Source organism: Euwallacea fornicatus, chromosome 10, assembly GCF_040115645.1.
Source record: "Euwallacea fornicatus isolate EFF26 chromosome 10, ASM4011564v1, whole genome shotgun sequence".
Classification (NCBI taxonomy): Eukaryota; Metazoa; Arthropoda; class Insecta; order Coleoptera; family Curculionidae; genus Euwallacea; species Euwallacea fornicatus.
Window position 1 is genome coordinate 411,895 of NC_089550.1, and position 27,988 is coordinate 439,882.

A 27,988-nucleotide genomic window follows, 5' to 3' on the forward strand; every position below is an offset into this window, starting at 1 on the left:
AAACTTTTACTCGCTATTCAGATTAGATGAACTTCTTCTGTGGTAATTTATGACTGGCTTGGAACTTTAGTCGGGCTTTCGAATGTAAAATACCCAACGTTGAAAAAATAAGAATTTTAACATTTAGAAAGTTTGTCAATGAATACTGAGCAGGACAGAGGCAGAAAGTATAGACAGCCCTCAGCGGTCCCGTCAGCAGCTACTGGGAGAATGCGAAAGTCCGTAAGTTATTCTAGCGAGAGGACCGGAATGCGTGGAAACCGGACATGATGGAATTCGCAAATTAATTGGTAAGACATCAACACCGTGTAGGAGCTCATTTGGTGACACTCATCAGACACTACGAGAAGAAGTTAGGAAAAATACTAATTGCCAATGCAGAGGTCCTGGACGAATGATTTTCGGAAATATTTTGCTTATCCTGGTATATCTTATATTTTGCTAACCTGAACTAACCTGAACTAACCTGTTATTTATGAACAGCAGAGTTTGCACTTCGTAAAAGTCAGTCACGCACCACGACCATCACTTGAAAACACTAAAAACTGCAACTAATAGAACGTATAAGAAGAGGGAATTTTCATGTAGTTATCCGCATCTGAAGCGCTTCAAAAATGAAAATTTTTGTAATCATTGACAATGAGGAAAAACGGAGAAACTCCTTCCGCTATATTTATTTTAGTTGTGTTAGAAAATGGAGTGTTAAAGGCAGAAGAGGGAGGGCGGAAAAAGTTTTACATTTCTCTGGTTCCTCCATAGTGACAACGTAATCGAGCCAAATGACCGCTCATTTGAGACAAATACAGCTTTGTCAAATGGGGAAATGTCTGGTATTCGCACCATTAATACATGTATATGTACTATTTCTTAATTACGAAAAACAAATATCTAGGTAAATAACTTCTTTACTCACATTCGGCCAAGTCCTGCAGCTGCTGAAACTCCTGTGGAGAGAGTTTCTCCCACTGCAGCGATGACATTCCTTCCAGACTCGACTCCAGGTTGGAAGACAATGAGTCTTAGGGATTAATCAAGTGGGATGCAACATCTGCAATGTTAAAAGATATTTCTCCTTTATGGATGTATCTGATTTTAAAATTTAACATCTATATCTTTTTTTTTATCATAAAACTCGCAAATTGCCGCACGATCATGATAATTCTAGAACTGAGGGGGCAAAAATGAAATAGTTTTCCTCTGCCCTCTTCATAACGATTTCACAGAGCAAATATATCTTTCTATTGAGCTTCAACGTTTTTAAGCCTCAGCAGCACGTACTATGACATCACAAAAACGATATGAAGCAGACGATAGTGGTTAATTGTTTAACTTTGATATTTTGGCATATTTGGTAAGGCCGAAAATTCCCACAAAGGATTCGGTAAGTCAATATGATAATTGGCAAAATAAACAGAAATATAATATGATTAGCGTGCTCTCTAATTTATTATATTTGCTCAAGCGAATGGCAGATAAAATGTAAGTAATGAAAATTCGATTGGCTGTTATCAGGGACTGCTGGAAATGTGGAGTGGCTTTTCCCTTCCACGATTACTAAATACGGTTGATTACATTGTGATGTCGGGTTTCAGTTATTCTATTGGAAAATGGTATTCGTTTGCTGTTGTGGTAGGCTGAAGGAATTTGATAAAATTAGCATCGAAAGCGGTTAACAATTGTCAATTCAAGGGAGTCAAGAGAACCAAAGTTCAAGGGAATGATCCTTGCATTGATTGAATCGTGTGAAGCCAACTCGAATTTGCTCGTTTTGTGTTACGGATTTGGCCTCACGAGGCAACTAATAAGATAACCAATTTCAGATTAATGATATAACCCGAGACTATGCAGACTAATAAAATATGAAAATGTTATTTATATTTAACGATCTTTTCTTATGTTGGGATTACTACAGAAATAAACATTATCGCATAAGCAGTTGCGAGTTTTTTTTAATTGCCAACATTTGCATACAAACAATTACCGGTTTAGCGTAACATCACGAGTAGAGAAGCCAATATAAAAGGTGACACTTAAAGACAATTTGGAAGCAGTTGTACGGTTCCAAGAGCAGTCCTCACAACTATTTAATATGAAATTATCGCTATTTTCATTGGTTTTCTTCGCCGGACTAGCTGCAGTGTTATCGGCCGTTGCTTTCTCTCCGAAAGTTCCAGGTAATATACCAACATTGAACAAAACGAAACGTGAAACCTCCCTGTCAAATTTCGGTTATAAATTCAAGAAAACTGTATTGCATAAAATGTGATAAAAAAAACTGTTGAGCGTCTGTTTAATTGCTAAGAGATTGAAGAAAAACTTGCTCTATTTTTACCACTATAAAGTAAGTAAATGCCAAACTCATTACATGCCTACAAGAACTGAAGTGCGATTCCGAATTCAACAACTGATATCAACTTTATGGAGGTTGACGTTATAAAATTTCATATTGTAAAACATGCGTTAATAAATAGTAACGAAAATTTTATGCTATTTTACGGTTTAGTTATATTTCAATTAATCCGTGGTGTCGGCAGTATTAAGGCGACGGTTTTCTTACCAGCTAGGTACTCCTTGTGGAACATATCTCCAAAACTTCCAAATAATAATGCTACGAATATAAAATATCATCGTTCAATTAAAAAAGTGAAGGGGAGGCTCTCGTCACCAATAATTTATCGACAAATTGTCACGTGTTTTAAATTCTGATCGCCATTCACTTAGCGAGATGTGGAGGGAAATATTGGACATTCGAACGTACTCTTTGTGATTTCAACCGGAAAAGCTACGTCCTGATTGCCGTAACTAACACAATATTTGATTAATTTATATTTGGAGAACCACAATATCTGCCTCAGTTATTTTGCATTAGTTTTTCTGAACGTCGAAAAAAACAGTGTTAGATATTTAGCTAAACGGAATTTAAACACTTCTAGGATTAGTATAAAATGCAAATGAAGTTTATCCCAGTGTAATGGCGAAAACACGTTAATTCAACTTAATTTCCGAAAACGGGAAACCCGGACATTACTGATTACTGATCCGCGGACACTGGACCATTTTATCCATCGCCTGGACACAAAGAGCAAACACCATAAAATTAAAAGTTGGGAATGACAAAATGGCAGACGTTAGAGCATTTAAGTCAAAGGCAACACAGAACGCTCTCTCTTCCCTGCGCAATAGTTCTCCACGCGGTCTACGTCATTAAGAGTAGGTCTCGCTGACCAATAATCAATCCAGAAATTGTCGCGTGTTTTAAATACTGGTCGCGATAGGCTTGACGAAATTTGGAGGGAAACATCACAGCATTTGAATGTACTGTTCATAGTGGTCGCCGCCAAAATTCCATCCTGATTGTATTAATTAATGAAATATTTGGTTATTGTGTATTTGGCATAAACAAGTGTAAATGCAATGCAATGTTTTTCAAATGTAACAGAAAAACACGTTGATTCAACTTGATTTTCAAAAAAAAAGGGCATTATTGATCGATGAAGTCAGACCATTAAATAACGGATCGCAACGCCACTTAGAAGCGAAGCGTGTAAAGGCTTTAGGAATCCATAAATGAACTACAAATATAGGAACCTTGACCAAAAAAAACAACCTTGCGTGAGAGCTTCATGGGGCTGCGATGGTATAAGTACGAAACCACTTCGGTGTAGATATTTGTATTTAATTATTTTTGGATTAGTTCCTATTTCCCTTGCCGCAGGAAATTTAGTTTTTTGAATTGTCCTCGAGCTTAGCAATACATCCTTGCAAACAGAGGTGTATTTATTTTAAAACAGTAATCTTCGATACGCCATTAAAGTTCGGTATTTAATGTTATTACAAATGTCATTCAAATGAAAAGTTTCGTCACATTCCATTCATTGTTAAATGAGAATTGAGTTTATTCATGTTCTTTATATGAATTTTATAATTATATAAAAATAAGTTCTCCAAAAATATATAGGTAAGGGTGGGATTTTTGACGTCGGCAATTTCATTTATCTCTCAAATTTGCTATTTTGATAATGCGATTCTGTCGCCGCATCGTTATACTGAACCAGTTGTTCACGAAATATACAGGTTGTTTCAAACTCGCGGAAATGTACGGGGATCTTCTAAACCAAATAAGATAAGTGATCGATTAATTAAACGCGATTGTGCCGAACCTAATGTTCATTTAGAATTCGCTTTAAGATTGGAACCATTTCCAGTGCTTCTAGAAATATCCACAAAAAAAAAACGAATGTTTCAAATCTCGGCTTTCTTAAATATTAAAGGGAGACTTCAGACAAATTTGAAAATTGACTTCGCTGGGAAATTAATCTTCTTGTTTAGCGTTGAAAAGCAGTTTGGCTGCTTAACGTACATGATCCGAAACAGCTCTAAAAGATATTCTCAAGAAATTTTACTCACAAATGTATTGATGGAACTGTTTGTTTACATCAGATTTTCTATGACGCAAACAATGACTTTACGACCAGCCGGCGTTGTTTTATATTTACGAACCATCGTTCAGGGCAACGGGTCGTAAAGTTACAAGGGCGTCCGTCATTCTTGGCAACTGACCGTAAAAATAACACCTGTGAATTTTTTAACCTCTTTAATCAAATAACTAGGTGTAATATTGTTCTACGCTAATGTAGCTTAAGATAATATCAATTAGACCTTGAAACCAGCGGGTAGAAATGTTACTACGCCCTTGACCCAATACAGACCCTCTGTTTCTCATCGGGTCTCAAACTTCAGCCGCGGGCGTAATCTTTTTCTTTCAGCCCTCTACACGTAAATAACTGTTAGGAACCAATTTCCAAGTTCGTAAACTAAGCCAGTTTCAGATATTTTCTTTGGAAATGATGATTTGAAAGCTTTTCAATTGCTGATTGGAGCTTTTTAGTTAAATCAAAGTCCAGATCGATATTGTAAGGCTAGTTCCGGTTATTTTTCGTATAGTATTTTCATATATGGAAATTCTTTAATACCAGGAACTACACAAAAACAGTTTTGATTATGTAAAAGTAGGTTTCGGTAAATATGGCGAATTCACGTGGAATAAAGCTGCTTGTTGGTTGATCGTAAAATATTTGCCCCTATCGATTTGTATATGAATGTACTTGTAGAAATACACAACTCACTTAAAAAAATTGTTCTTAGACCGACACGTTGGTGAATTGGCATTTGAAATGTTAATTCTAACAATTTTGATCATTTTATTTTAGTCAGGTTTTTCCGGAAATTATTATAACACGACAACATCTCATATAACTTTGAAAAATAGAACATTTTTCTCGTCATTTCGGTATTATAAATGATACGAAGGTTGAGTCACAGCGAAGCATGTCTGAATCTAAGACCTAGAAACTGAATAGAATAAAAAAATAGGATGTGGTCAATTGAAACCAATTACTACGTAGGGAGTGTCCTAATGTATGTGACGCTCTTTACCAGGTAATACTTCGGCAAGAAAATACGGGTAATTATTCATATATAAATTTAGGTCCGAAAGTGCCCCGTCTAAGTTATCCCCCTCCAAAGATGGGGTTGACAACCGTGTGAACACTGTATATTAATGACATTTACATATTCCGAAAAGGCCATATTAATAAATTTTGGGACTGCGTCTGTAGGAATACTTTTTTTCACTTTTTCTCTTGCCTCCGAAAAGAGAGAAGTCCTCTACCCTCCCTTTTTAAAACTTTTAAATCATCGAAATTAATTAATTTTGAATCGAAAAAAAATTATCTATGCGGAACACTTGACCTAATCCTCGCCAACGATTTCGACGATTTGACACTTTCCAGATCAAATTAATCAGGAACAGTAAATATCCTGGATGATACAGCCAGATATATTCAATCAGTACAAATTCCAAGGGTCTAAATCAATTTTACTGTCAGGTATTGAAACGCGTGCAGTGGTGAGGACAGATGAGTGCAGTAGGGAGGAAATGCCGAAAAACCGAAAAATGTGGCTATAAGTGAAAAAATCATTTATCAGAAATAGTGCATAGGTACAGAGTCCTCCTTTTATCTTGAAAAGCCACCTTATATCGGGAGGTATAATCAATGGTGTTGGGGTTGTTTTGGGTTCGGTTTGGAACTTGTTACAAAATGAAACCAATTGTTCAATTGTTTTAAATAAGCAAACTTTATTTATGAAAACTAAAAAAAAACATTACTTACACTTAAAATCTATGAAATTTCACTAACACTAATAATTAGCACAAGAGAATACACTCGCGTATCAAAAGATGTTCCACATTTTATCAGGGTTCCGGCACTGAACGTTACCAATTTCATGCTTGCTGGCACTCATCAGTGCTCGTACCAAAGTTCGGCTGATCTGTTTTCTTAAAAAATTTCTTAAGGGAGATTCATGAAATTTAAGGGATTCCACATGATACCAGTTTTCTTTTATTATATCCAATGTTAAGTCGAACAATACACGTCGAAGACAACTCATTACTTATTAAACCTACACGAATCTTAGTCGAATCTAATGTTCGACGATATTTGAACAAACAGGGTAATTTAAAAGTTAAATTAGAATTAGTTTTTAATTCATAATTTAATGTATAACGGGTATTATTTCATATTTCGAATAAACCTTTATACGTTTTGAAAAGCGAACGTTTGCCAATTTAATCAATCTAAAAATAATATGTTTACATTCTTTCGAGAAAAGACAAATTAAATGAAACTTCTATTACTCCGTGGCAGATTTCTTTTGGAAAACTAAAGCTGAAAAAGCTATTGAAAAGACATCAGCTAGAATAACTGACAAAAACAAGGCAATTTCCGTGATTACGATTAATCTTTCACCAACAAGTGATGTTATTCGGATACTATTTATGAATAATGAAAATGCTTTGTCTCGAACAACTTAATATAAAAATGTTCTCAAAGGAAATTCAAGTTTATACGTGACACGGAAGTATAAATTAAGAGTAACTAGAATTTTTACTACACTAAACAAAACTAGCCTATTTCATGCATATACGTACTGCAATGTACTGACACACGTAAACTGTTGTTTCAAGGGGACATATCTGACCGCTATCCTCTGTACACTACTATATCGGCATTACTATCAATGTCAAACCTTTGAATCTGAAAGCGGGGCTGAATAGCATCTTGTTTGAACCTATATAATCTTCTAAATATGATACAGTAGTATAAAAAAAAACCTTATTCGAAAACTGCAAGTCTGGCAATTCTTTGTTTTATAAACTATATCCCAACATTGCTCTATTACAGAAATACGGGGTATGAAAATTTCATTGAAAAAATACGTAGTAAACGTATTATACCAGTGTTTTTTTTTCAACATTTTTTTGTCTTCTTTAATTGTTTTTTCGATTTGGAAGGAAAAAGATATTTTTTGATTGTTGACATTTGATTTAGTAAAGTGTTTTGACATTTGATTTGTTGACATTTAATTTAGTAAATTGCTTTGACGTTTGATTTAGTGAATTTTTATGACATTTGATTTGATGACATTTTACCAGTCAACGCTACTACTAGCCAGCTCGCACTCCGAATATGAATCCTTTAGGCTTTTATTTGTGGAATCGCCGCAAATCACTCGTGTATAAGACACCTGTGTTAAATAAAAGTTACTTAAAAAATCGAACAATTCAAAGTAGCAATGCCATAAGAAATACTCCAAGTGTTTTTGATCGAGTGAAACAATCAATGATGAGACGATTGAAATCTTGCGTTTTTTCAGCCGGTAGTCATTTCCAACATTCGCTTTGATCCTATGTCCCAAGTCATTATCTACGTAATTCCTATGTGACGTTAAACAATAACAAAAAATATGGCTCGCTATTCATTCATGAATAGTAGTTATTACATTACGGCGTACTACAATGTATTTTTTTTTTCATCGAAAACGGTGCGTCCTACAGAAAAACGTCAAAAGACCTTTCACCTTCCAAATCGGAAAAACAATTAAAGAAGAAAAAATCATTGAAGGAAAACACTGACATACCACGTAATTTATTAATGAAACTTTCACACACTGTATTTCCGTAATGAAACAATGTTGGGACACAGTTTATAAAAGAAAATTATCTTTATTTTAGCGAGAGAATATGCTCCCTAAGTTACGTATCATACTTGAGAAACACCTTGTATATCCTGCTTTTTTGGGCACGTAATGTTATTTCTCATTATACTTTTATTCCGGATCATCGCACTAGTATTTAATGTTTAATATTATACTGTTGATGTTTAACTTACCAAATTCAAAAAATAGGAAAACCAGGTGACTGCTGGTCTGAGCAAACAGGACCGTTAAGAATGGGTCAGGAATATGACGTAAAGGGCCTGTGCCAACGGGCTTCCTGCAGTTCGGATGGTGTAACGGTATTTGCATCGTAAGTATTACTGCAAGTCTAGATTTATCATCAATTCATTTGTGCGGTAATTCTCCTTAGCCTATGTCGTCTACTATGTCCTCGATAGAATTAAAAAATGCCAAAATCCATAATGATCATCTAGACAGGAATTAGGCAAAAATATCTACACTATCTCTATATAAAAATAATATGATATAATTTTAAACGCTACGATATGTCTAAAATATCATTCACATAAATCAATCGCATAAACATTTAGCTAATTAATTGCAAAACCGATAAATTTACTAACTTTGCGTTATTTCAGATGTGGTGCAGTAAGTGGACCTGACGGCCGTTTAACGAATTATGATTATTCCAAGCCTTATCCTGAATGTTGTCCTCATCTCTAACCTGCGGTTCTCACATGATTAATCTAAGATCTTCAAATACTATCAAATTTGCTGAAAGTGACCTACTAATTCTCTAATAATATCGACATATGTATTTTAACAAGGACATTAAAAATTATCTATAAATTTCAGGGAATTTTTTTCTGATCCGTATTGTATGAACGCCTTTTTGTTATAAAAAGATATAAAACTTTCGAAGGAGAATTTCGAGAACCAAACACTATTTGTCTTGAATTACCTTTGTAGAATTTTTACTTGGAGATATTGACAGAAAATTTATAGGGATAAAAATTCAATCTTGAATATAACCGTTATTTAATAGGTCGATGAAGATATTTTGGCTCATACGGCCATTAATCGATTTTTACGTGTGTTCTTGGCGTTTCTCGGTGGTTTTGTACGAGGTAAATTCATAATAATCCGTAAGTGTAGATGATAATGTTAATGGTAGGCAAAATACGATTTTTTCGTGAAAAAGGTATTTGGCAAATAAGAAAAAGAGAATCTTTATCTAGAGAACGAAAATGAATTTCAATAGATAATATCTAATATTTAGTGACACAACGCCTGATCCTGGTGAAGGAACAACCATTAGGAATACTGATAGGCGAGAGGGCCAAATACTGATGAACGGCAATAAGTTTTAAACTGTAGAACAAACAGATCAAAATATGAATAACGTTTTCAAACGTAACAAATTCCATACCTTACCACCAACAGGAGCAAAATATTGTTAGTTTTAAAAAAGATCTGGTAGATGTAAATGAGGACTTCTCTAAAAGGCATATAGGAGAGAAAGCAGCTAACTAGAAACGGCTTCCGTTTATAAACATATGTCAGAATATTTTCAACAAGCTTTTTCCAATAAAAAGAGATCCCATAAATACCCTCGAATCTGAGACATTGAGGTGTAAAGAGAAATTAGGCGTTATATATTGATTGAAAAATTTAGAGAGTAGATATAAGATATTATAGTATATAGAAAAAAAAGCAATATAATGGTTGATTGAAAGACTACAAAAGGAAAAGATATCCAAATAAAATAGTAATAAAAGTCAAACGAAATGATTCATAATCGGAGAAATCAGTAGGAAGCCCTAGACAAAATCTTGCAAGTATACTGTATCTCATACCTGATAGAGAACGTAGTGAGTAAGCGAAATTCCGGATATGACACCATAAGAGAAAAATGCAAATACATTCAGTTTGATGTTAGAAACATTATTTTTTCCGAAAATTTCGATAGAGTTATTGGATGCGGAAATAGGAGTAAGTGTATGTTGCAAGTTTTGCCAGAAAAGGAAGTTAATAATTATGTTAAACCCAGAATTTAGATAATCTTCCAGAAAAAAGTTTAAGAAAATTGAGATTATGATGTCCGTTGCAATATACAGTAGCTTTTTCGCTGCTATGTACATGGAGTTTGGCGAGTGCAAGCAAAACGCAATTAGGCGATTGATAAGTCCAAGAGAGACAGGCTACCGTTTCCCCTTCCATTATCAACGATCGGCCAGGATCGTGGACTCGCGAACAGTACGCTTTAATCCAAAAGTGAATGTAGTTCTACATGGTTTTGGAGGGCGTAAATAAGCAAATATGTACAAATTTGAATGCGTTTTTCGAGAACAAATTCCATAATAAATTTTAATGCAGGCTTACGTCTACAAACAGCACAGCAGAAATGGTATTTTTAAAAGGCATTAATTCAAAAACGAGCCCTTTTTGTAACATCATCCGCCCTCGGATTAAAGCGTACTGCTTACGAGTCAACGACGCCAGCCGATCGTTAACAATGGAAGGGGAAACAGTAACCTGTCTTTCTCGCACTTATCAAACGGCCTAATTTCCTTCTGCTCGCACTCACTAAAAGTGCATAGCAGCGAAAAAGGTACTGTATATTTAGGAGTGCATACTTTTCTTATTTAAAAATAGACGTACGTACATATGTACATATGCATGTTTAAAAAGCAACCTCAAAGTCTATAGTCGACCAGAATTTGAAATTATAAATATGTAGCGCATAAAATAACTGAGTATCAGAAAGGAGCCCATTGTTAATGCATCAAATTATTTCAATCAATTGCCATTAAATGTAAAATAACATGTAAAATAGGTGGTGAATGAAATTCTCTATATAAAAAACTTTTAATCCAAAGCAGTTTGTTCCACTCTAAACCTACACAAAACAATAATTTTACCAAATGAATCCTTCCTCTGCAACATGCCTTATTACAAAAGAACTCAATTTTTTTAACCAGCCCTTTCCGAAATATATTCAAAGCAGAAATTCAATTGTTTTATATCCTCTCAATCGGTCAAAGCTGTTCTCCCTCTTTGCGGGCATGCACCAACCCCCGATTTGCCATCCAGAGTTTATTCATCCCCGCAGGCATAATTAATGGTTAAACATGCTGACGTATATGGTTTGGGGGTAATTTGAAGGGTCTATTGGTTTGTTTAGAACAAAACTGGTGTGTGCAAGGTATATTTTCATGTCGCACAGGAAGACGGCATTAACTAAGTCTCTGGGATATTTATTTCAACGCTAAATTTGTGGGGCGATTGTTACAAGCATTACCTTGCAAAGGAATGCTTGAAATATGGATGAGAACACATCATGGAAGTCAACAGAAGTACTGATCCAATATTCACCAATCGAAGGGAGAAATAAATATAATAAATAAGATTTAGATGATTACTGTCGATTTTTTATGAGCGTCATAAGGTAGCTTTAATGATTGTTAAACGATAAAATCAAACCTACACTGTAAATGCTAATTTTTAATAGCGTTTTATCCAAATCTATTTAGGTCTCTAAAAAAATCTAACGACTTACGTTAGGCGTTAGGCAGGAGTGTGAGTACTGTTCAATGTTCGTGTTTAGAATCGTAACAATCTTATGTGAATTGTGCATCTCTATTTCATTAAATATTGAAAGAATTTGCAATAAAATAATGACAACGACCGTTATTCTATGTGGGTTTGCTTTTACAAGTAGAATAACAAATATAGTAATACCAATATGTGGGTAAGTTCAATGATGAACTAAACGATTTCCGATGTTTATCTGCGCGTTTACGTTTACTGGAGCGTGTGCGGTTACTATCGTCAAAACTTACAATACTTTAAAATTTACACAACAGCAACATCATTCACTATCAAGTCACATGACGAGCCAGCAATAAATTCACAACATAATTAATTTAAATTACCGTGTCTGTTATCTTCAAATTATTGGCCCCCCTTAAACCATCTGCGAATTCTGGCGTCAGTACCACCTACATGTCATATGCTGCTTTTAAGTCTTTAACCTCTTCCAAATTTAAAGTTTTATATTATAGTCCGAAAAAAAATGTCTTTTTAAACACCGTATACGATTAATTAAAATTTTCGGAAAACTTCGGTTTGCCGTGTTCAAAAAGCGTACGGAGGCCGCAATCACCTGCCAATTCGCGGCGTCGTTGCACGAGCTACACTGCGGAACCGGCAACGGCGCGTGGCTGTCGCGCTTCGGAGGATGCTGCTGTCGCTATGGAAACGGCCGGGTGGGCGTACTGAGGCATCATCATGGAATGGTTTCTAAAAATATTGCGTTCTACTGCTGCTGCTGCCATCTGGCGTCAAATTGCCGCTTATTAATTGTCGATTAAGTTTCAGATTTCTGCTGAAGCCGGTACAACATGGAATGATGTGGATATATAGAACAGAAAGCTTTAATTTCTATACTCTCCCTCTTCGGACAAAGACTTGTGCTCTAAATCCAATTTTCGACGTGAAATCGAAGTTGACACGATAGAAAAGTCATACAGGATGTTTATGTAAAACTCTGTCAGGTGGGGGATTCCCTATGTAGTACATTTGGAGTAGTTTTCAAAAAAAGCCTTGTTTTTATTAAAAGAAAATTTAAACTTATCGCGTTCTTATTGAAACAGGCTTTGACGTTGCCAAAGGTTTACACAAATACTACCCACCTAGGATAATAAAGTACATAAGCATTCTTTACAAACGATGCAAAAAAATTGAGAGAAACAAGTCGTTCGTAAATTCAAGTCCCTTTCTACTTTTAGTAGAATTTCAGAGGTTTCGGTCACTGTCAGACCTCATCAGAACCACTTTCCAATTGTTGGAAACTTTGGAAATTGAAGTTCATAGGTAAATAAAATAATTATTTTCTAATTTTCGGTTTAGTGTTTGGATTAATTTTTCAGGTCGCACGGTTCACGACAGATCATTGGACACGGCGACGTATTCCAGTTACTTTTAAGATTTAAAATAACTGTAAAAATTATTATTGGTTTTCGTTTTATTAATACTTGTTTCGTTAATTAATTATGTAAGGCATTGGAGGCAGAATTAAAAGTACTAGTAAAATCTGGCAAAAGTACTATTCTCCCCACAACACAAGGTTGTTGAATATTGGGTAACATAAATAAACATTTTTATAATCAATTTATATTCCATCTTTTTATCACTAACTTATTCGTAAAGTAAGAGATTAAACTCCCGATAAGTAACAACTTACGGGAAATAAAATACAGTTATAGATTAAAGTAACTAAATCATACACATAAATACATATTGACAATTACGACTACACACAGGTCACACCCCTATCTTCTTAGTGAGCTCGCATTTTGTCAGAAATTGAAAGTAAAACAGGAAAAAAGCACTTTAATTTCACACCTTTACCTATTGATACTACGGTGCTCTGGTTCATATTCCACGCTATCATATGAAACACAAAGTCATTTTCAAATCAAATTAGCATGACCATGATTACTCGCGTAGTGTATGTAATGGTGTTTCAAAAGATTTGAAAGATTACTTCACCAATTGCAATAAAATAGGATCGTTTCACGAACGTCTACCGTACCTTAAACTTAAGGTTGGAACCATAAAAAAATTAAAAAAACTGCATAAAACTTTGAGTATAACCTCAAAAATAAAAACAAATAAACATAAAAGTTTACTAATAAGTACTTTTTAAATAAAAAATAGTAATGGTCAAAAGTGCAAACCTACCGCATTAAGGAGGATTAAAACTATTCTGGAATTGAAGCTTCCTTTGGAAGAATGGAGACTTCTCCCAGCAATTTCTTGATTTGGTCAGGAGTGGGCTCAATACTTTCCACAATAAATTCTGGTGTTGGAGGAAGCTATTCAGAAAGAAAAATAATCCTATTCCGATTTTATTTTCAATCATAAACATCTCACATTCACAGGTTGATGTTTTCTGTTAGGTGCACTATTTCCTGAGGTTGCACTGCTTAATTCAGTTGGTTCGGATGGTTGAAGTTTACTAAAACGTTGACGTTCCGCAAGTCTAAAGTTCCTTTTCGTCGCGGCTGATTCTGTATCAAGACGACGTATTATAGGCCGGCTTTCACAATACGCCTTTGGATTGTATGTTGGTATATTAACCTTTAAAACAAAAAGATTTCAATTGTGATCTGACCAAAATTTCTGTTAATTTTGTTGCATCACATAAAACAACTCTCAAACTCAATTGAGAGAATATTAATGAAACTTACATCGTCCCAAGATGAATCAACAGGTACTGCTGAAGCCTCATGCACGATAGGTTTGGGTTGGCGAATAACTGACGACTCTTCAACACAAATGTCTAATTCTATTACTTTACGGCTTGGACAGTAGTGATGGTGGTACTGAATAAATAGAATAAAATATTTTACACTTATACGTATAAATTGTACCTCTGTGGCTTTACAAAAAAATAAATAAATGCAATCTGGAGGACTTTAAATGCTTGATAAAACAGTCGAACCCCTATTTTACTGAATAATCATTATCCAAGCTGCCTTCGGGTTCGATTATACGATGTGCATAAATCTCTATATGAACCAAGTAATGTCGTGTATGTAGAAGACGTTCCTCATATTCAGTCTGATTCAAATGAGTTTATTAATGGAAATGGGAACAAAATTTTAAATGTAAAAAATGTTATAAAATAATATTGCAATGCCAAAACAAAAATCGTAAATTTCTAATAAAATACTCTATATAGGTTGCTGCAAATTTGCAGAAGTACATGGAAACCTTCTAAACTATAAAAGATAGAAAATCTGATAAATTAAGTCAAATATTCAAAAATTAATACTCATTGAGAGTTTGCTTTTACATTGAAAAAACACCGAGTATTTCGAATTCCATTTTCAAAAATATTGTAAGGATTGTTCATTGCAGAAAGATCAAACTATCGCATTGTTAAAACACTTTTTCAAATATTCCTTTACTATTTGTTTAGCTGTAAGTGTAAATTGAAAAAATGCAGTTATATAATACCAGTACAGTAATATAAATCACACCTACTGGCAATTCAGGCTCCGGGATCCGGTGTGTAGAATTAAAGTCACAGATTGCCAACTTATCACTGCTCTGGTAACTTTTTCTGCATTTGACCAAATGCATATCCATTCGGCTCTTTCGAATGTAATGTGATGGATTGTAAGGGCACATGAGTTGTTCCTGATTACTGGATCAATCATAAAATCATCAAATTAGTAAGGGAAATATTATAAGGAACTTGCATACTTACTCTCTCAAGATTTCCATATTGTTGGATAATTTTTCTAGGCAAAAAGTCTAAAATTGCAAAATTTTGCAATTAAAATCCTTAAGTTTATGACAAATTAAACAAATAAAATAAGTGACGTTAAGAAAAGAAACCGGAAAGTTAGAAAAATAAGTATGATGAAAAGGCAACTATAAAAGATAAATATTAATTTGATATGATGCTATATAGGGGCAAAATTTCTAATATTGTTAGATATATGTGATATGCCACAGCATTGCTAAACAGAATCAACTGAAAAAATGACAGTAAAACACTCACTACTTTCTATTGACTCATCATCATAAATGTTCATTACCAGGTCAGTTTACAGTGAATATAACGAATAAATGTAGTAGTTAAATACAAGACATGATAAATGATTTAAATTCATGGGTAACACATCCCTAATTCAGTGCTGACTGAGAATAGAGTGACTCAGTAAGCCACTACTGCATTATTGTAAACTTATTTGCCTGAAAACGTAAGAGAACATGAACTTGTAATAGATGTCACAGACAAATTCATACATTACAAGTTGATGCTTCGGAGTGAATATAATTTGAATCAAAAGTAATTGCTTCTTCAGTATGTGATATCTAACCTTACTTTTTTTGAGGCAGAAGTGTGCAGTGCAGAGAAGCAGCGCATTGAATTGTTTACTTTAGAAAAATATAAGCGACATGAAAACCAATTTCCTTTTATTTGAACGCCATTTAAGTGGTAAGGCATATCCATGAACCAGTCTAAGCACAATTTGTATAGACAACTGGGCTTCGCTATATTCTTTGTAACATCACACTTAAGTCAAGCCCACGCATGCAAAGAATATGCACATTCTTCAAAATGTGAATTAAAACGGGTAAAAAACTTAATTACTAAACGAGTACACAACACAATTTATCTATAAAATGCATGTTTGCCAAGAACATGACGTTATGGTCAATAATTACTTCCAATACTTTACCTGACTTCAGTTGTGGCCTGTGCTGAATTTTATATTAAATTCTGGTTTTTGTTGCAACAATTTTAACACATCACAATACAAACTCAAAAACCGTTACAAACAGCTTACCGATCTTGTAGGTAAAGGACGTACAAGTGACACTGGTGTATCAATGACACGACTAATGACAGTTCAGGAGTTATGAATGGGAATCCGGAATATTTCATTTTACATTTACCATTTTTTCATATTTTACACTTACCGTTAAAGAATGGAAAGTTTTCAAGAAATCAATAGCCGCAATAAGTTACCCCAGTTAACGTCATTTTTGAATCGATGCTTATTTTTTTAATAGTTGAATAATCGGGTATTTTGATTTTTTGTTGGCATCACGTGATCAAACTTTCCCTTACAAATCTATTGGTGGTAGAACACGATGGCCGACACAAATTTTCTTTTTCCTTCTCATTCCAAGTCAGGTGGGCACAAACCTCATTGCCGTTTACACATATGCGACGATATATAACGTACATGTGTTAGATTCATGGCAGCCTTTCATTCAAAAAATTGAAATAATTTCAGTCCAATATCGGCTATTGTTTGCTACATTCAGTCGTTCCAGTTAGATGAAACGTATTATTTTTCTTAACACAAAACTTCATAGAGAAAGATTTAAATGTCCCCATATCGTTTCTACTTTTCAGCAAAAAATTATCTTCAAATTCTCTACTCCGACTACTCTTAAACAACCTTTGTAATATGACCATTCAGACATTTCTGCCACATCTCGAACACTTCATGACCACTAGAAACACATGTGTTTGTCTTTAACATTTAATGGTATCATATTTTATACCAAAGTATTTTTTCTTTTCGCCCAGGTTCCCAGGTTGCTACAAACGTCTTTTCAATGTAATTAACATTCGGATGCAACTTTTTCCTTACAGTGTCTCTATGACTGAAAATAACGAATGTCTTTCTTTGGTATTTCGTATTATATGAGTAAATGAGTAAATTTGATACATGCCCTGTGCGGTGTTACCAAGTTGTGCAACTTTTCCCTAGATTTAGGGAAATCTCAAATTCAAAAACTGACCATCTACATTTGAACACACAACAATAAAAAGGATTTCTGAAATTCTAGATACTGAAAAACGAAAGGTAGGTATCCTACTAGATAAATGGCATTGCCGTCTTTCCTAGAGTAATATGATATAAATTAATACATGAATAAAGAAGGTGGGAAGCACAAAAATTTATTATGCAAAGCTCAAATATGAAGTTAGTAGGCCAGCCACCTTGTTTTTCGCTTGTGAAGTCGAAGGACATATTTCATTGGCATGGAATTTGGTCGCGCTATGAATTCTTTAACCTATCGCATGCCATGAGTAGTTATCTAATCATATCGGAACGTGTGCACCAAAAGTGTAACATTCTAGTGTTAAAAGTTGGATAAGAACGCAAAGAACTTTTCTTGCACGGTGAAGACCAAATCAACCGATTACGACTAGGTAACAGAAATTGAGGATGAGCTCGGGCTGAATAAGAGGCGAACGCTACCGAGATAGCAGAAAAAAACAGGAGAAAAAACGCAGACGAGAAGCACTAAGATAGAAGCAAGAAGGATGCGATCAAAGTCAATCATTCAAATCAAATAATCGAAAGTGAAGCATTTCGGTTCGTTATCGAAATTTCGCAAAAAATCAAGAGTTGTGCAGCGCGTTTCTATTGCGTATCGTATGCTAAGACAAAAAAGGCTGATTTACTGACATGGATTGATCAACTTACATCCAGTTGGAGCATTGGTTTTATGTTACTCACTCATTATTTCCACTTATCCGAACTCACAGAGCTGATTTGTGAAACGCATGCGTACGATAAAATATATCATTAGCCGAAGCCGGCGAATGCTGTGTTGGTCATTGGTCCGGTAGTCCGGTTTGTCTTCGACGTCAGCTTTTTTTATTTTAACGGCTGCATATTCCTAATCGCGGCATTGCCAAACATTATAAAATACTATGACATGTTCTAGTATTTTGTTCCCAAATCCTGTCTTCTTTAAAATGTCCACATTCAAAAAACTTCGTTTTTCCCTGAAATTTGGTTCAAGTTGGAGATCTGACAATGTCGGACTTTGGTAACATTCCGCCAATCTGTGCTCTCGGCAGGCCCCGGCAGCTTCGGCTGATTTCGTCTCGAAACAGAGGATCGTCTAATACCGGCGCCATTTTGCAAAAACCGCAATTCACCATTCATTTCCTTCCGAAGTTGCTACCTGCCTGGCTAAAGATTGTTTCCGCGCTAGAAATTAGAAAATCTTTGCACTTACAGTCATAAACGACTAAAAGAAAAGCGATAATTGTAGAAAATCGTTTGCTTATCAATTAACACCATGAGTGGCGACAAGAAGGGCAGTGCTCCGGCCGCAAACTTCGAAAAATGTTCGGTCGTTTTGGTAGATGTTCTCGGCACCACCACTTCTATTAATTTTGCTAAGGTAAGATTATTCCGAAAACATTTTAATACGTTCGTGTACTAAATTCATAGCCGGTTAGCAACAACTGAGGTTTTTTTATTTGTTTCATTTCATTGCTGTTTGAGAAATTTACTGTTTATTGCCGATTTTGATTACTTATCGGCAACCGGCTAGAAGGCCAATTCGTGGTCCGTTCAGTGTTTTTGTTACTAAGTGGTTTTAAAATGGCAACCATTGTAACTTATGTTAGTGCTGTTTACTACAGTTCCTCTTTAAGAGAGATTCCAAGCAAATATCCTTCATTCTATGTAAGCGGCTAACCTGTATTCCTACTAAATGTGAGCTAAAAATAAACCCGGTTTGTCGTCCTTGAGCCAGGTAAAATCTTAGGGTGCATTCACTTTATTGATATTTTTTGTCTAGGGAACAGCTGGCTGAGTTGGGGGCTAGGAATAAGGTGAAAGGCGACGGTACCATTTTCCTAACAATAGACAGTTTCACAATACCTCTTTTATTTTTCAACTGGATATCTTTTAAGTTTTAAGCTCCCCTAATCCAACACATTAAATTTATGTTTCAATTTATTTATGTATTTCGGGATATATTAAAGATCAGGATAACATACATAAATTAGAAAAGAAAGAAAATGCAAATGAACAAAAATAACTGACATTTTTTGCTGCTCAAAATGCTGTCTGATGTTTATGGTACAGCAGTAAAAAATACGTTATATACAAGGTGAAACTTCTTTGTGGATTTATGGGGTATTGGCAAGACTGAACTAGATAGGTAAAATTTGATTACACGTTCCTGGGGCCGATTTTTAAGAAAAAACTAATGTATCTTTATTTTTGGTCAATTTTAGTAGTTTCTGATATTCAGGACGTTTTTAAAAATTTTCCATTTCAACATGGCGCCGTATTTCAGCCATTATGAAAGACAGAACACATTTTCAAATAGTAATTTAGAGATTTGTAAGTAGAGTTCAGGTGTGATTGAAATTTTTCTACTCCTGATAACTTTTAAGTTTCAACATGAAGTTAATTTGTCTTAAAGAGACATTATATTATTAGATACTTTGAACCTTCTCGTGAATAACTTCAAAAAAGATAAAAGTTATGTATTGTTTTCTTTTTGGCTTTATATATTTTAGTTAAAACATATGACATATAAGAAACTCGATGACACTGTTGGATTCTACATAACAAAACATTGAAAACTTTCTGAAAACTGAAACGCCACAAGAAATAAAATACTTAAAACAACGCTATTATTTTATATATTTATTTAAAAAAATTAAGTACAATAAAAGATTTATGTGTTTTGTTTCATGCACTATGATTTGTCTATCATTTAGCCAATTTCAATGGTATGACATACAGTAACATTTTAATATTTGTTGAATTAATATATGTATAGGCCTGAACCTGTACAGAATATATTTTTTCTGAAGTATGTACAGGATTTAGCAAAGCTATATTATGTACAAAAAAAAAATTATTTCCTATTTTAAAAACTGAAAAACGGTTCTAGGAAAACATTAAAAAATCTATTTAAAAACAACGTTTTTTGAGCTTTTGAATATTCACCCTCTGAACTTATTCCTTGAATATTTATAGGTTGCTATCAAAATATGTACTTTTGAAATTTTGATTTGTACTGGTTGTCCTACCCTTTTAGTAAGGAAAGAGTTGCTTATCTTAAGGAATATCATTAGTTTATAAAACAACATCCATAACCATTATTTTTATGGTAAGTACTAGAATTTTGCGATATATTCAACCCACTTTGTTTCTACAGAGTTTCAGAGTAGATCATGATCCTCATATCACATATTTTGTCTTAATATGCAAAAGAAAACTATAAAAAATGAAGTAAAAACTGACATTTTTTGTTTATCTGCCGTATATAAATAAATATTAAATTAATGGTGGTAACGAAACGTAATATTTTTTGTCGTTTATGTAATTTTGATTTGTCAAGGGTAATAAAGTTTAATTACGACTTATAAAATTAGTCTCGACTTATTAACAAAGCCCTACTTAGCACTTCTGATAGAATTTGGGCCGAGGTAAGTACGTAAAAAAACAAAGCGCTTTAGATAGCTATTAAGTAGCTAATCCACAAAGATATGCTTTTAAATCTACCCAACGGTTGTAAAGTGAAAAAGAAATTATGGACACTTTATGGCCCGAGAATTAAAATTAACTTGATAGATAACGTTCATACGTATTGTTGCGGCTGCGAGCGTTCGAAGGATTCTTGTTAACACCGAACTAATACAGCTCTTTTTCTCATTTTAATAATACACTAATAAGTTACTATTACACTACTAAACACTCTGTAATTAGAGTATTGTACAATTTTTTTACTAAGATACAATATTAGCATACACAAAAATGCCAGACATACATAAAAGGAAGCAATAAATTACCCGGTGGAGGAGATATAAACTCTTTTTCAGCATCTGACGCTAGTCGTAACGGAATTTCCTCATTTTTTTTTACAAAAATTTGAAGTTTTATACTTCAAAATAATCCGGCTTCACTATGTATTTTGATGTCTTTCTGCATATTGAATAATTTTTTAAATCTTTTGTTCAGAATGTACGTACGTATGAGTAAAAATGATCTTTGAATTTGTTTGTTTTCATACACCGTATATCAGAATTGTATGACACATTATGCTTAGAAAATTATAATAGAAATACCAGTAAACGCGTAGGAAATCACTAATTAGTTGTAGGCATTGTTTTCGGTTGTTGCTGCCAAAACACGAGTTTGATGAACCTTTCCAGTATATTTTCTAACACGAATTAAAGGTTAAAACTTGCTGGCAGGCAGAGATCTATCGAGTCGTATGTAAATAGTAATTTTTACACAGCTTACTTGTGGATGAGTTTAAAAATAACTTACGTGCACATGTTTTGTTAAGGTTAAGGAAACGAACCGTATGTTGTAAGTGGAAACATTTCGGCACCTTGCGTTGCAAAAAATATAGATTTATATGCCCCAAATACTAGTATTAGATAACCCTAGGATTGATAAAATGAAAATCGCAATTCTGTTCACATGGTTTCAAGCATATTCATTATATTATTTAACATTTTGTCGATAATGTAATGCCCTATAATTCCCATAAAACGCTTTAGTCGGTATATCGCTCCAGTTAATAAAACAGTGGCTACAAAACAACTTGTTTTTCTCTTTGATGGTATCTACGGTTTATGGTATTTGATAGGCAATAAATAACTACATGTAAAATCTAATATTGGTTCACAGGAAACGCTGTTTCCGTTTGTAACCAAGAACGCAGAAGAGGTACTGAAAGTCAAATGGGAGGAAGAAGATGTCAAGTCTGCAGTAAAGAAACTTAAAGAAGGAGAAGAAGAAATAGATCTCGAAACCACTGCCAAGCTTGTAAAAGAGCTCACCGAAAATGAAAGTGATAACCCTGGTTTAAAAGCATTGCAGGGAATCATATCTGAAAAGGGTTATGAGAGCGGAGACTTAAAAGCTCAGTAAGTATGGAACAAAAAATTCATTTCCCTGAATTTTACGCCCCACAAAAAATCTTGTTTTTTCAATAAGAAAAGAAACAATATTGCATTAATCGTTTTTAACGTCTCGGTTATTTTAAGAATCCTTTCGCTTCTGCTTCTAATATTTAATCGTATTCAACATAAATTATTATGTTACTTTATTATTCACTTTCTTCTATTCAGTGTGTTTAGCGACGTTCCCGCTTCTTTTGAATCGTGGGCGAAATCCCGTAAAGTTGCCATTTATTCCTCTGGAAGCGCCGATTCCCAAAAGCATGTTTTTGCTAAGTCTACAGAAGGCGACTTATCCCGCCATATTTCAAATTATTTCGACCAAGCAGTAGGGCCCAAAACAGAAAGCGGGAGCTACAAGAAGATCGTTGAAGAATTGGGTGTAAAACCAGAAGAGGTTTTGTTCATTAGCGATTTACTTGAAGGTGAGTTTAGATTTAAAAAAATTACTAGATGGCGGCAGTAAAAAAACTATGAATACTCTATGGTTTTATAAAGTTCATTTCAGAAATATTTCTGGTAATTTCGAAAAGCAATATATTGAACTCTGACCAATTTGAATGAAACTATTAGAAGCATGTATTGGATAAAATCATCGGCTATTGCTGGGGAGTTTGTTGGTAAATAGCAAGTAGCTCAAGCAAACATTGCCCCACGTTTGCGCGTCACTGCCGACTGCAACATTTTTTAAATTTTTATCATTATTTCTTATTTGTGAAGTAGTTATCCTATGCCAGGTCTCAACGTTAGAAGGTTTTAAAAAAAATGAGTAGAAGGGCTGGGAGGAATGGGAGGACTATATTCGCGGACCGCAGGGTTTTAATATTGAAAAAGAGATAATTAATGTATTGCTTAGTAAATCATTTATTTCTATTTAAATGGTGTCATTTAGGAACTAGTGTTAGTTCCTAAAAATCAGGTATTTTCTGTAACGAAAATAGCCAGATTTTTTGGGATTACTTAATCATTTAATCAAAATCATATCAATAAAAATATAATCATAATGTGTAATGTAAAATTACACTTGGTGTATTTTTTTCTTTCAGAAGTAAAAGCGGCTAAGACAGCAGGACTTTCCGTAGCTGTGATCATCAGAGAAGGCAATGCCACGCTGCCGGAAGATTCTAAGGATTACCCAGTCATTTCCAGCTTTAAGGAAATCACATTCGAAAACTCTTCGAAAAGAAAGAACGTCGATGAGCCGGCGGTAACGGAGGTTTGTGTTAACGCTAAATCCAGTAGAAAGAGAATTCGCTCGTAAATAAATATCTTGTGCATTTTGTAGGCTTGAGTCTTGGGTAGCCTCTTGTAGTCTTCAATAGCTGTTATATAGATCTGCCTTTTTTAATGTTAAGGCACTTGATCTTTTATTTTCGACTTTTTGCTTTCTTTTTAGACTTTTTTTTGTAGTTGATGGTATCAGCTCAAATGTTGGCGTTTACTTTTTTATATCATTTGGCGTCGATGACAATAAGTTTATAGTAACAATTGGTGATTTAGAAAACAAAATAAGGTGATTTAAATAGTGTGGTTAATAATATAAAATCAGAAGGTTTTATATTATAAAGGTGATTTAGTAGAGTGTGTGTAGCATGTTAATGCGTTCTATAGATTTTGTGGTGTGCTTTAATACGAAATATTTTCGAACTGTTAAACTCAGTTGACAAAATAATAAAATTATTTAAGGTCACCTGCAGCATTTTTTCTTCAAGTGTTTCCTCTACCTTCTCCTTGTAGTATTTAGTGCATGCTCTATTTAAGTTATCGTTTAAGCAGGTATTTAAATCTGAATGGTATCGGGGTAAAGAGTAGATTGAAAGGTAAAGTTAATTAAAACACTTTTGAAACTTTGAAGTCTGAATATGATTTATTCTTTAGGAACCTCCTTCTAAAGTGGCCAAAATTGATTCTGAATCTAAGGAGGAATCGAAGAATGTAGGCGAAAAGCCAAAAGCGAAGAGTTCTGAAATAGTAGAAGATAAAGCTATGGACGTCGACGCTGTTGCTGCTGATCATGCTGAGAAACCTAAAGAAGGTAATTTTTGATCATAATTTATTTCAGTAATGCTATAATTGACATAAAAACTGACGAAAGAATACCAATCGTTTTTCACACAAAAATATGGCTGATTCCGAAGTTGGTTGCACAAAATAATGCATTTTTATCAAGTTTGGTGCACTAATTTTAATAGCTTACAGGGTTGTTCATGTTCCGAAACAACGCAATTTTGCAAAACAATTTCATTTCTACTATACAGAGGTATTTAATATTTCATATTGCGACAATCAACGAAAATGTTTTTTTTTTTTGTTGAAGGTCTATTCGGGCTAGGTATTTACGGAAGAAGTAATTTTCATTTGCCTAGAGTTATAACCTGACCTTTCATACCCAATTTTAACTTCTGAATTACCTCTTTAAAAAAAATGCAATTATCGAAGTTTATGCTACCCTTTATACCCTGATAATTTTACCCAAAAAACCTACAAAATGTTATTGTTTAACTTTATTGGAACTTACTCATATTATAAAAAAAACATACTATTTTCAGATGCCACATCTGACAAACCTGTGGAAAATCTCACAACAACAGAGACCACTGAAAAGACTGAAACCGCAGAGAAGACTGAATTGACGCCAGTAGAAGATGTAACTATGAAGGATGCAGACATTATCGAAGAGAAAACTACTAAAATAGAAGTCTCGAAATCAGGAGACAAGACTGAAGAAGTAGTTGATAGTACTGAGAAGACTGAAATTGCCGAGATAACTGCTCAAGAGAATACTCAAACTCAAGCTGAAGCAGTAGAAGAAATTGAAGATGAAAAGAAACAATCGGAAAGAGCTGAAGAGACTAAAAAAGAAGAAAGCAAGGAAGTTAATGGCGGTGTTCTTGCTGGTGACGATGTTTCAGGTGAATGTTGTTCAATTCGAGAGGTTTTAAAAATGTAAAATGCATAAATAATCTTATTCTACAACCGTTAAAATATGGTAGATGAAACGACCTGACGAATTTATATAAATTAACATCCGGCTCAAATTTAAGTGGATATGCATACATTTATCAAAATAAGAAAAGATAGCTACGCTTTTTCAAAAAAACTGTACCATTTCGTAAGTATTATTTCGCGTATTTTACATAAAAATAACCATTTGTTCCTTTCTATCCCTGTTTCCCGTCATTATGATTGCTATCATTTTAATAATTCCGAGTTAAAATTTCCTGCATAAGTTAAATCTTCATCTTTTTTCATATTTGCATTTAACTTTTAAACTTAAAATCCGTTTTGTAATGTTTCTTAGGTTTATCTTTTTGTTTCAGAAAAACTTGAACTGACGGAGCAGAAAGTTGAGGAACAAGTTCTTAGCCCCAGCAAAGACTGCAAAGACCCTATCGAAACAGAATCCAAGACCGAAGAATCAGAGAAAAAGACTGAAGCGACGGTTGAACCAAATGAAGTCAACTCATCATCTGAAGAGAAGAATCCGTCCTCGGAGAAACCCAATGTAAATACTTTTTTGGCATCTACACCTCGTTAAAAGTGCTCTTGTTTTTGAATTTATTTTATCTTTGTTTTTTCTTTTTGTATAGGATAATACACCAGTCGCAGATTCATCGGTAGCAGTCAATGTCACCGACGAAGTTAAAACCACCGTTGACTCTAAGGAATCGTCTAAATCTGTGGATGATACTCTCTCAGAAGAGAAAGTCGACAGTGCAGAATCTCCGTCACTTGAGTCGAATTCACCCAAAGTAGATGAAGAAAAAGAGAATAAGAAGGATTTGGCAAATGGCTTGGAAAATGGCGATACAAAAACCACGACTAACGGAGAGGTAAATGTGAGTGTTAAGAGAACAATCCTTTTAAATAAAACGCAGGTGATGTGGGGTGTTATCTGTTCAATTTTACTGTTTTCGAAACATTTTCAAAACCAAACTGTTATTAAGCCTTGAAAAATAGTGGGCAGCTAAAATACATTTCTCCAAATCTTGACCTAAAAGTGCGATTTTGCCGAACGTATGCGTTTTATCCTCTTATATGTATATTTATGTGCAACTCATTAGCAAAACGCTTTTATTAAATTAACCTACACATACGTTTCACTTGGATTACTCCAGCTTTATCGAAGAATATCCTCGTACCACATGGGCGCATTGTTAAGTGCGATGGTGGTGTAATGGTCAGCATAGTTGCCTTCCAAGCAGTTGATCCGGGTTCGATTCCCGGCCATCGCAATTTTTTTATTACATCCCGACATCTTGAAATACGGCGCAATGGCGTTGACGTACATGGGCGTCAACGCGTGACGTATATGGACTCACCTTTTTAAATATACACAGATTTGGACGATTAATCCTTATCGATCAATGTCAAATTATTATAATTTCCGACCTCAAAATGTTTGTCTTAATCTCGTTTGGTAGTCGCGATCCTAGCTAATAGGATTATTTTCCATTACAGGAAGAAGTAAAAGTAAACGGAGACTCACAAACAGATGGTGAGGTTAAAGAAGAAACGAAAGAGAAATCGAAGGAATCGGCAAGTTCCGAAGAAAATGTAGATGAAATTAAAGCGAAGAAAGCCGAAGCTACCGCAACTGCTGCCGAAACGCCAGCAGTGAGTGTCGAGGTGTAGGACCGTAGGTGGTAGTTATTATTTGTTAAATCTACATACGTTTTTTTATGGATTTACACGAGTACCTACTCTCTTTCTGGAAGATGTGGCAGCAGATTCTGCATTATAACGTTTAATGTAATGATACTATTGAGGAGTAACGGAAAAAAAAAATCATATACTACTCACTATTATCATAAATTATCTATTTAATGTTGATCTTATAAGCGAAGAATCACAGTTCGCAATTCTCTGTTTAATGTTCAGTTTCCAGTTTTTTTTATTACGCTAGAATATTAGTCTTAAGTTCACATCCGGTGTTCTCTAATACACAACAGCCGTGTCGGCGTATCACACTTATTAACGATCCGAAACCGTGCCCTAATGCTGGAAGACTCAAATGCGCGTACATTTCACTACTAGTCATTTAAACTGTCATTACTAATGAATTTCGAAATGCCCTAGTTTTTCCGCATTTTCGTAGGTTTTCGGTCGCACTATATAAAAACATCATAAGAAAATGTTCCTAGAAGAGTACCGAGTTTACCAGATTGGTTCCTTTAATATGCATTTCGTGTGCCAATTAAACGTTCTCTCTTAAAACAAAGACTGGCTACTTTGAAGACTGGCTTTTTGGATTAATTTTTTAAGATGAAATACATACTCTAAGAAAAGTTCCAGTATTATTGTGTCGTTGATTTCTCGTTTTGTGTTTAGTTTTTACATTCCAATTACTCGTGTCGTATTCCAATTTTAGATTCTGATTTTAATTAAGACTTGCAAATTGTTTAGTTAATTGTTTACGGTCGATTTTTGTGATATGGTAATCCGAAATTTTCACTTGGCAGCATTTTTCCTGATATTACACACACAAACCAATGTCTGATAAGTTATTTACTTCAGTTCAACACTTGATTTGTTTACGGTTTAGGTGCTACTGGCAGCAGTAAAGACCTACTTACTTTTATCGGATACCTTAGCTGTAAGGGAAGGCCTAATTATTTGTGATCGCCTGCTATTTATTACCTTGTATACGTTTTTAGCGTCATAACTTAATACATTTTGTAGGAATTCTAAGTAATG

At 34.3% G+C, this 27,988-nt stretch overlaps 3 protein-coding genes, 1 long non-coding RNA gene and 1 other non-coding gene across 16 annotated transcripts in view; 3 read left to right on the plus strand and 2 right to left on the minus strand.

Moving 5' to 3' along the window:
* The window catches only part of Dgk (diacyl glycerol kinase 1), a 108,449-nt gene extending 96,229 nt beyond the window's left edge, over positions 1-12,220 (minus strand). For 5 of the 8 annotated variants that reach the window (XM_066286364.1, XM_066286365.1, XM_066286363.1 and 2 more), the window contains exons 1-2: positions 11,958-12,220; positions 914-1,048 (exon numbers count right to left, since the gene is read on the minus strand). In XM_066286364.1, coding sequence (XP_066142461.1) covers positions 914-980 — 67 coding nt within the window. In that variant the 5' untranslated portion in view covers positions 981-1,048; positions 11,958-12,220. The other 3 variants (XM_066286362.1, XM_066286361.1, XM_066286360.1) reach the window with 3 other exon arrangements.
* Positions 12,221-13,181: 961 nt separating this feature from the next.
* LOC136341433 (gametocyte-specific factor 1 homolog) lies at positions 13,182-18,080 on the minus strand. Of its 4 annotated transcripts, XM_066286426.1 has the most exons (7): positions 15,847-16,226; positions 15,599-15,792; positions 15,302-15,348; positions 15,076-15,238; positions 14,277-14,411; positions 13,960-14,166; positions 13,182-13,901 (listed from the first exon to the last, which is right to left on the minus strand). In XM_066286426.1, exons 3-7 carry the CDS (start codon positions 15,316-15,318, stop codon positions 13,788-13,790), a joined length of 636 nt encoding a protein of 211 aa, XP_066142523.1. In that variant the 5' UTR covers positions 15,319-15,348; positions 15,599-15,792; positions 15,847-16,226; the 3' UTR covers positions 13,182-13,787. The 4 variants fall into 4 exon arrangements, with proteins under 4 accessions (XP_066142523.1, XP_066142521.1, XP_066142522.1 ...); XM_066286424.1 differs by lacking the exons at positions 15,599-15,792; positions 15,847-16,226 and adding an exon at positions 18,051-18,080; XM_066286425.1 differs by lacking the exons at positions 15,599-15,792; positions 15,847-16,226 and adding an exon at positions 16,284-16,439.
* Positions 18,081-18,457: 377 nt separating this feature from the next.
* On the plus strand, positions 18,458-27,986 carry LOC136341415 (enolase-phosphatase E1-like). 2 transcript variants are annotated; one of them, XM_066286377.1, is made up of 9 exons: positions 18,458-18,759; positions 22,020-22,258; positions 22,463-22,716; positions 23,338-23,507; positions 24,170-24,326; positions 24,841-25,203; positions 25,612-25,796; positions 25,882-26,130; positions 26,753-27,986. In XM_066286377.1, exons 1-9 carry the CDS (start codon positions 18,655-18,657, stop codon positions 26,924-26,926), a joined length of 1,896 nt encoding a protein of 631 aa, XP_066142474.1. In that variant the 5' UTR covers positions 18,458-18,654; the 3' UTR covers positions 26,927-27,986. The 2 variants fall into 2 exon arrangements, with proteins under 2 accessions (XP_066142474.1, XP_066142475.1); XM_066286378.1 differs by having other exon boundaries at positions 25,882-26,124.
* On the plus strand, positions 18,766-20,076 carry LOC136341440 (uncharacterized). The gene is made up of 2 exons (XR_010732499.1): positions 18,766-19,076; positions 19,162-20,076. It is a non-coding gene; the product is annotated as an uncharacterized lncRNA (long non-coding RNA).
* On the plus strand, positions 26,455-26,526 carry TRNAG-UCC (transfer RNA glycine (anticodon UCC)). Its single transcript has one exon. It is a non-coding gene; the product is annotated as a tRNA-Gly (tRNA).
* Positions 27,987-27,988: the final 2 nt, after the last annotated feature.

Bases quoted from the DNA above. Each gene is read 5' to 3' on its own strand.
- LOC136341415 (XM_066286377.1), top strand. From the start codon at position 18,655: ATGAGTGGCGACAAGAAGGGCAGTGCTCCGGCCGCAAACTTCGAAAAA. The intron at 18,760-22,019 runs GTAAGATTATTC...ATTGGTTCACAG, and splicing joins CTTCTATTAATTTTGCTAAG to GAAACGCTGTTTCCGTTTGT. The intron at 25,797-25,881 runs GTAAATACTTTT...CTTTTTGTATAG, and splicing joins CGTCCTCGGAGAAACCCAAT to GATAATACACCAGTCGCAGA.
- LOC136341433 (XM_066286423.1), bottom strand. From the start codon at position 16,054: ATGGATATGCCTTACCACTTAAATGGCGTTCAAATAAAAGGAAATTGG. The intron at 15,349-15,925 runs GTAAGGTTAGAT...TTGCAATTTTAG, and splicing joins ACACTTCTGCCTCAAAAAAA to ACTTTTTGCCTAGAAAAATT. The intron at 14,167-14,276 runs GTAAGTTTCATT...TTTGTTTTAAAG, and splicing joins TTGATTCATCTTGGGACGAT to GTTAATATACCAACATACAA.